This window comes from Phocoena phocoena, chromosome 15 (genome assembly GCF_963924675.1).
Source record: "Phocoena phocoena chromosome 15, mPhoPho1.1, whole genome shotgun sequence".
NCBI classification, from domain to species: domain Eukaryota; kingdom Metazoa; phylum Chordata; class Mammalia; order Artiodactyla; family Phocoenidae; genus Phocoena; species Phocoena phocoena.
Genome location: NC_089233.1, coordinates 37,651,328 through 37,659,504, shown reverse-complemented (window position 1 = coordinate 37,659,504; position 8,177 = coordinate 37,651,328). Strand labels below are relative to the sequence as shown.

At 64.4% G+C, this 8,177-nt stretch overlaps 1 protein-coding gene across 1 annotated transcript; it reads left to right on the top strand.

The window, feature by feature from the left end:
• Window positions 1–4,537: 4,537 nt before the first annotated feature.
• Window positions 4,538–7,973, top strand: SOX8 (SRY-box transcription factor 8). The gene is made up of 3 exons (XM_065893089.1): window positions 4,538–4,959; window positions 6,298–6,527; window positions 7,234–7,973. The coding sequence occupies exons 1-3, from the start codon at window positions 4,538–4,540 to the stop codon at window positions 7,971–7,973; spliced, it is 1,392 nt and encodes a 463-aa protein (XP_065749161.1).
• The last annotated feature ends 204 nt before the right edge of the window (window positions 7,974–8,177 follow it).

Sequence of the window (8,177 nt, the reverse complement as noted above, 5' to 3'; positions counted from 1 at the left end):
CAGCAGTCAGCAGTCACCCCCAGGCCGTATGGGTTTACTTATCAGGAGGCCTTAGAGCTGATGAAAAGGTGCAGAGGGACAGCCTGGAGCAGGTTCTCACTACCTGGAGGTGGGGAGGCACCCTGAGGAGATGTCTGCTGGAAGCAGTAACAGGGCTCAGGAGCAAGCTGCATGGGACCAGCGCCTGCTATGGGCTGGCCCCCAACACCCTGGCCCTGCAGGCGGAGAGGGGAGGAATCTGGGCGTGATCTTCCAGTGTCCTCTGCACAGGACAAGGAACAGCTACGGCCAGCTCCTGAGGGGATATTAGCCCAACCCAAGGGCCGGCTTCCACCCAAACCAGAACTTCCACACCAGCTGGCAACTATATCGGGGAGGGGAGTTTCAGCAAAAGGCTTGGCCCAGAGCCCCGAGAGTCTGTTACTGGGGGATGCTGGACCCCTGGCACCCTTGGGAGCCCCCTCTCTTCTCTCTCTGGAGACCTGGTGGGCCAGGACGAGGCTGCCTTTATGGGGCCTCTGCTCAGAGCTGTCCCTTCATCTTTGGCCTGGAAGTTTGGTTCTGCAGACCGGCCAGTAATTAAAAGTACCAATTAATCCCCAAGGTTGAGCCGGGGTTCCCAGGATGTAATGCCAGCTGCCTCAGGCTGGCTTGCCAAGAGGCCCAGGCCAGGGCTGCAGACACACAGGGGACACATCGGCCTGGGGCTCATGGGCCCACATGACCTGCCCCCAAGGTCTTTCTCTTAAAGACTCTACCAACTACACACATGGCTGCCCTGACTGTCTGAGAGAAGAGCCAGGCAGGGGACGGGCAGAGGATGGGCAGGTGTCCTTCTCCGTGGTGATCTGGCCCTCAGCAGCCCCTTCACATGGACTTCCCAAGCCGGCCTAGAAACCAACGAGTGGATGGGCTGGGGGGTGTCTCTGCACCTGGAGGAGGTTTCCCTCTCCAGCCCTCCACTGGCCAGGTCTCATAGGCACGGGGGGTGCCTGGCAGCCCACACCTCCTTATTTGCAGGTCCCCTTGGAGCCTCTGCCAGGGGTGTGGGTCTAGAAACCTTGCTTACGTCAGCTTTCCCACGCCCCAGGCTGATAGTCCCGGGGCAGGTACCTGGTCCAAACTTGGCCAATCAGATCATCTCTCTGAAACCGCAGAGCCCACAGATGAAGGTAGAGGCATGTGGACTGGGGTGGGTGGGGACAGAAAGGAAGAGCTCAGAGAAGAGGGGAGCCGGGGGTGGACTGAGAGCCGCCCCTCAACCTCGCTCTGTTCTCAGATAACCTGTGCTTTTTGCTGCCACAGAAACTTCGCACATGCTCCCCATCCCGCCATGCTCTTTCCTCTCTCTTCGATTGGTCAGAAGTGTCAGGCCCCAACTTGTCACCTCCTCAAAGCCGCCTTCCTGGATCACACCACCACCACCACCACCCTGCCGCCCATGGTGAATGTCTCAGCCCCTTGGTGTGTTCACTGTTGGCCCCCTCCTCAAACGCCACATCTTCTAGGCTAGGACGGTGTAGTGTGGTTCTGTGCTGTGTTGCCCAGAAAAGCCCCAGCACACAGCGGGCACTTCATCAATACTGGTAAACACAGGAATTAACTGTGGCCACCACCTCCTCTGAAGGCTACGTCCTGGTGTCCACTCAGGGGCTGCCTAGCAGATGAGGATATGAATCGAGGTCAGCACTAATGGGTGGGGCCAGATAGCACATGGCAAATTTTACAGCCTTCAAGACCACGAGGGAGCTTTGGGGCACTTCTGGGTGCCACCCTCTGTGTCAGCAGCCAGCCTGAGACAAGCCCTGGCAGGGATCTGCCTGCCCATCCTCTGGGAATGGTGGCCTGCACATATATGACAGAAGCTGCCCATCAGGACCCCATCAGTCCCTGAGGTGGTCACTGCAGCCGGGTGGAGCTGAGGGTGGGGCCTAGGACTGCACATGCCACGCACTGTGACCTGGATCTGGCACTGGACTCTCCTAGCTCAGCCTCTTTTCCTCCAAGGGTCCCAGTGGTCAACTGATTGTGTCCTAGGGGACACAGCTGTGTGGTGCCCCACCATGGGTCAGTGGGGAGCGGGGAGAGGCTGCCCTGCCCAGTGTACCCAATGCAGACCGTGCTCCATTTTCCCTGGCAAAGCAAAGCTCTTCATGGAAACGCAGACCTGGTGCCCAACGGCATGCCCAGTGCAGGGAGGGGTGGGATCTGATCCCCAGGACAGGGTTGGAGGCAGGACAGTTTGGGCCAGGTCTGTCATCCTTACCTCCTTCCCCCCACTTCAATCCTGCATTTATTTGCATGGATCCCTATGGGCCAGGAAGTCTGGTGGATGCCCCTGGGGAAGCCCTCACTTGGGCCTCCCTGGTGTCCTCCGACTGCAGGGTGGGACTCCAAGAGGAGGGCAGGACCTCCGAAGGGAAGCCACCGCAGACCAGCGGGAAGGATGTTCCTGACAGGTGACCTTGCAAAGGCAGGCAGATGACAGGAGGGCAGGCAAAGGGACAGGCCACTCTGGAGGCCAGCTCTCCCTCTGGTATCAGGGCGTCCTCCCAGCACACTGTTTCGCCTTACAGCGAGGCTCCTCATGGTGCTTTCCTGGAAGATTGGAGGTCGGGTTTCCTGACCCGGGCCAGTGGGGTAGCCCTTCCATCACCTGAAGGTCGTGGGGAACAGGGCAGCCTGGGCACTGGCCCCTGCCTCTTAGGCCCTGTGCCAGCTGTTCCAGATGCAAGGCTGCAGGGGCCCCGGGCATCCCCGGCATCTCCCAGAGCCCACTAGACGTCTGGCAGAAACTGTCTCCAAGGCCTAACTAAGGAGTTCACAGCCCAGGCAATGGCGCACTCAGTTGGAAACTGGCTGGAGCCCTGTCTTACGTGTGGGGGCGGGGTGAGGGCAGGAGGCTCTCCCTGCGAGGTCAGAGCCTTGGAGGGAGCTCCTGGGTTGGTAAAAGCACATAGGGGAGACTTCAGCTTTGGTGTTTTCTGCTAACAGACCCGCCCCTTCTACTCCTTAGGCTGCCGTGGCCACTCGCCCGGGAATCCATGACTCGGAAGGAGGTGCACGGTTGGGGAACTGGGCGCCCTTGACTAGGGTCACCCGGGTCGCAAGGTCGGAGACGCGCGTGTTCCGAGTTGGCTGTCTTGGGTGGGTGGGTGGGGGGTAGTCTGGTGAAGCTCTGGGCGGCCGGGCCGTCGCCTCTCGGCGGGTTTGGCGAAAGAATCCGAGCCGCCCTCCGGGACCGCCGGGCCCACGGCCAACTGGCGGGGGCGGCCTCGGGCGGGGACTCGGAGCCGCGGCCCGGCGCTTGCCTCCGGGTAAATGTCCCCTCTCCGACCCCGCCGCCCCCAACAGGGCGGCACACCCCGCCCCCTTCTCTCCTTGGCTGGCGCGCCCACCTCCTCCACTCCAAGCGCCCGGAGCGGCCTCCGCCTCCGCCAGACCACCCAGGACCGCCCCGCCGGACGGCCTCGGTGCCCCAAACCCCCGGGTCACGCCCGGAAGGCCCTGGGCCCCCGCGTCCGGCCACGCCATCCGCCGGGCCGCCCTAGGGACTCAGCTAGGGTCAGCTCAGGCCCCGCCCAGCGCTCCCACCCGCTTCGGCTGACGCGGCTTCTGCGGCAGCGCCCCTGCCGCACTTTCCGCGCCCGGACGGGATCGGGGTCCTGGGATCGCCCAGCTCCGAGCCGTGGTCCCTGGGCGCGCCGTTACCTGGACGTGCGCGGCGTGCAGACTGGCGCGCGGGAGGCTCCTGCACGTCGCGCCGGCCCTGCGGGCGGGGAGCTGACCCCCCGCCCTGGGCCGCCGGCTGGCAGCAGTTGACCCCGGCGCCTCTGGGCTGTGGGCAAGACATCGGGGCTCAACGCAAGCTGTGGGGGAGGCTCTTGAGGACCCGCCTCCTTACGCAGCGGGAGGCCGAGGCTGGGTAATGGGACCGGGGCCCGGACGCACTGGAGCAGCTATGAGCCAGCAGAGGGAGCGCAGCGGAGAACCCCAGCAGGCAAAGGGCACCCCGGAGCACCCACCTCTACCCGTCTCTGCCCCCTTTTTCCTTCCCGCCCCTCCTGGAAGGGGGGCCTGCGGCGTGCTGCACCGTCCGGGATCCGGTCCTCGGCTGCCGGGCGCGCCGGCCCCACGTGGTGCGGCGCCAGGCGGGGTGGGCGGGGGCGCAGGGGGAACTGCGGCGCTTTCTTTAAGGTGGGGGGAGGGGGCGGGGGCGGCCAAGCTCCGCCCCCAGTGGCAGTGGGGTGCGCGCCGGCCAATGGGGAGCCGGGCGGGGGGCGGAGCCTTGTGGCCGCCGCTTAAAGAAACTTGTTGCGGGTAGCCCAGCGGGGACTGAGCTCCGGCGGCGGCGGTGGCGGCGGTGGCAGCTGCGGCGGCGGCGGCGGCGGCGGCGGCAAGAGGGCCGGGGTTGGGAGGCTGCGGGACGCGGGTCGGGCCACCGCGCGACGACCTCGGGTCCCAGAGAGGCTGCAGCGCAGCCGGGCATCGGACTCGGTGCACCTCCCTGGTGCGCGCTTCTCCGCGCGCGGCCCCGATGCTGGACATGAGCGAGACCCGCGCCCAGCCGCCCTGCAGCCCATCTGGCACTGCTAGCTCCATGTCGCACGTGGAGGACTCGGACTCGGACGCGCCGCCGTCGCCCGCCGGTTCCGAGGGTCTGGGCCGTGCGGCGGGCGCGGGGGGCGGCGGCCGGGGCGACGCAGCCGAGGCGGCGGACGAGCGCTTCCCCGCCTGCATCCGCGACGCCGTGTCGCAGGTGCTCAAGGGCTACGACTGGAGCCTGGTGCCCATGCCGGTGCGAGGCGGCGGCGGCGGTGCGCTCAAGGCCAAGCCGCACGTGAAGCGGCCCATGAACGCCTTCATGGTGTGGGCGCAAGCAGCGCGCCGCAAGCTGGCGGATCAGTACCCGCACCTGCACAACGCGGAACTCAGCAAGACGCTGGGCAAGCTGTGGCGGTGAGTGCACTGTCCCGAGGCCGGGGCGGGGAGCGGGTTCTGGGGTGCGTGGAGCTGGGCGGTGGCGCAGCGCCCGGCCTCGGCCCTGCTCCCAGTGGCTGTTCCCAGGGCGAGTCGTAGTGGAAAAACCCGATCTGGCCAGACGGATGGGACGCGGGGTACAGGACGGCCTGGGCACGCAGAGGGCAGCAGGAGCAGTGTGCAGCCCCTAGCACATTCCCTGAGCCCAGAAACAGCCTTCTCTAGGCAGTGAATGGCAGGCCGAGTTGGGGACCCCAGCTGTGAGTGGCCGCAGAGCCTGGAAGCTTGTCCCTCCCAGAGGAAAGTGCCCTCTTTCTGGAAGCAGAACACAACTCTCTGGAGGTGCCCCCTCCTTGGAAAGAACTCCCCGACCACCCTGTGGAGGAAGTCCAGAAGGCAGATGGAATGGTGTGTGTTTGCCCCACCAGCACCTTCGGCACCTTCCCCACAGCTTCTCCCAATGCTCTGCCACCTCTGCACCCTCACCAGGGAAAGAAGGGGATGGAGGGGGTATTCAGCACTGGTGTGCACTTTGGTGTGATGAGGTTGGCCGTTTTGCAGAAAGTAGGACGGCAAGCAGTGGGCAGCAGTGACAAGGTTGCTGCTTGGGACAGCCCTTCCCCACCATACGCTCTCTACTGGGGTTTAAAGTGAATGGCTCTGGGTCCAGGGTGCTGGTCTCGTTTCCTGCTCCTCACCTCATGAGTGGGCGCTCAAAGCTTGTGTTTATGTCTTCTGTGCTCCGGCCTCTGTCCAGTCAGGGTGCTGTGGACCCATGGCAGCCCCATGCCTCTGTATCCCTAGACCCTGTCCTGCAGGCAGACATGAGCTTCTGGAAGGGTATGGGGGGCCGGTGCGTGTTCTGAGCCTTAGCGAGGACCACTGGGTTTTGCCAGTGTTTCTGGAAGTCTGGGAAGCCCAGCTGCCCACAAAGTCCCGGCTTGGTTCCCAGAAGCCTCCCTTTGTCCACAGTGTGTTCTCAGCTGGGTCCTGGCCTCTTCACCCACCTGCCATAGAAAGTCCCAAAGGGAGGGGACAGGTTCAGGGAGGGGGGAAGTCAGAGGAGGAAGATGGAAGCCGGAAGGTTTGGGTCTTATTCTGGCTTGTTCCTCTGACCTCACCTAATGCCCTCACCCCCGGCTTGATCCCTTCTGTCCTCAGAGAAGGGGAGCACCTGGTGTCCACCAGGTGCCCACCAGGTTGCGGGCATGCACTCGGGCTTCCCTGGTCCTACCCAGCGCCTCACCTGATGCACGGGCCAACACCTGGGGTGGTGCCGGCCCCCTCGTCATCTTGCTGCTGCCCTTTGCCCTGCAGCTTGCTGAGTGAGAGTGAGAAGCGCCCCTTTGTGGAGGAGGCAGAGAGGCTGCGGGTCCAGCACAAGAAGGACCACCCAGATTACAAGTACCAGCCACGCCGGAGGAAGAGTGTGAAGACCGGCCAGAGCGACTCAGACTCAGGCGCCGAGCTGGGCCACCACCCGGGCGGTGCTGTCTACAAGACTGACGCCGGCCTCGGTGACGCACACCACCACGGTGACCACACAGGTGGGCTCCTGGGGGTGGGAACAGGGGCTCACTCCCAGGGCAGGCACCCTCAAGAGAACCAAACCTTCCCCGGGTACCTGGGAAAAGGCCCCATAGCCCCAAAAGGCAGCTGTTTCCGATGCCCACGGAGGCCTGCTTAGCCCCCTCTGAGACTGAGGGCCTGATATCTTGCCCTGGTCTAGCGCACTGTGACCTGGGTGTTTTCTGTCCTTCCCGAAAGCGTTTCTGCTCCGCTGGCCTTTTTGCTGGTTCTGACCTAGGATTCACCCATGCCACCGGCCTGGTGGTTAGCAGCCCAGTTTCAGGATCAGACTGACCCGGGTGGAATCCTGGCCAGCTGAGCAGTCTTAGTCACGCTGGCTACAGCCACGGGCCTGGGGAGACAGGTTTTTTGTAGACTGTGTTGTTGCCGTGGGTGAGGGGCTGGGCACTTCCTCTCCTCCCCCCGCCCCCAGCTTGCTCTTCACGATGGGGCCTCCCTGGCCCCAGGCCTTTCCCTAGAACAGTGCTTAACGGAATTTCCTCAGCGAGGAGTGAGGTCTAGGTCTGGCTTTGCTGGAATTTCTGGGAAATGTACAGGAACAAAAAGCCGTTGATTCCTACCTGCGGCAGTTAGCGGGGCTGGTTTTCCTCCTGTGTGCACGTCACCAGCCTGGCCGCCCCCTACAGAAGGGGCATTCATCCCTGAAATGTGCTCTGTCCCCAGGGCAGACCCATGGGCCGCCCACCCCCCCCACCACCCCCAAGACTGACCTGCACCACGGGGGCAAGCAGGAGCTGAAGCTGGAAGGCCGCCGCCTGGTGGACAGCGGGCGCCAGAACATCGACTTCAGCAACGTGGACATCTCTGAGCTGAGCAGTGAGGTCATCGGAAACATGGACACCTTTGACGTCCACGAGTTCGACCAGTACCTGCCCCTCAACGGCCACTCGGCCTTGCCCACAGAGCCAGGCCAGCCCGCGGCCGCCAGCTCCTACGGAGGCACCTCCTACTCGCACTCCGGGGCGGCTGGCATCGGGGCGTCCCCTGTGTGGGCCCACAAGGGAGCCCCATCGGCCTCTGCGTCGCCCACTGAGGCAGGGCCCCCGAGGCCGCACATCAAGACGGAGCAGCTGAGCCCCGGCCACTACAGCGACCAGTCGCACGGCTCTCCGGGGCACACCGACTACGGCTCCTACAGCGCTCAGGCCAGTGTCACCACGGCCGCCTCCGCCGTGGCCGCCAGCTCCTTCACCAGCTCACAGTGCGACTACACCGACCTGCAGGCCCCCAACTACTATGGCCCATACCCCGGCTACCCGTCCGGCCTCTACCAGTACCCCTACTTCCACTCGCCCCGCCGACCCTATGCCTCGCCTCTGCTCGGTGGCCTCTCCGTGCCGCCCGCCCACAGCCCCCCCAGTAACTGGGAGCAGCCTGTGTACACCACCCTGACCAGACCCTGAGGGTGCGGCCGCGTGGACGGGCTGCGGCCGAGGACAACCTTGATCTCGGCAAAGATAGATAGACCTCCGAGGGCTTCCAGAGGTGTGTGACGTGGGGAGGAGCCGCGGCTCCGTCAAGTGCCTGCTGAGGTCCGCGGGAAGCCAGGCTTTGTAAACGAGTCCCCTCTGCTTCCAGACTTCCAAACTCCTGTCCATGGACAAAGC

Excerpts from the sequence above, each read along its gene's own strand:
- SOX8 (XM_065893089.1), top strand. The coding sequence starts at position 4,538 with ATGCTGGACATGAGCGAGACCCGCGCCCAGCCGCCCTGCAGCCCATCT. Across the intron at positions 4,960-6,297 it reads ACGCTGGGCAAGCTGTGGCG|CTTGCTGAGTGAGAGTGAGA; the intron begins GTGAGTGCACTG and ends TTTGCCCTGCAG. Across the intron at positions 6,528-7,233 it reads CCACCACGGTGACCACACAG|GGCAGACCCATGGGCCGCCC; the intron begins GTGGGCTCCTGG and ends CTCTGTCCCCAG.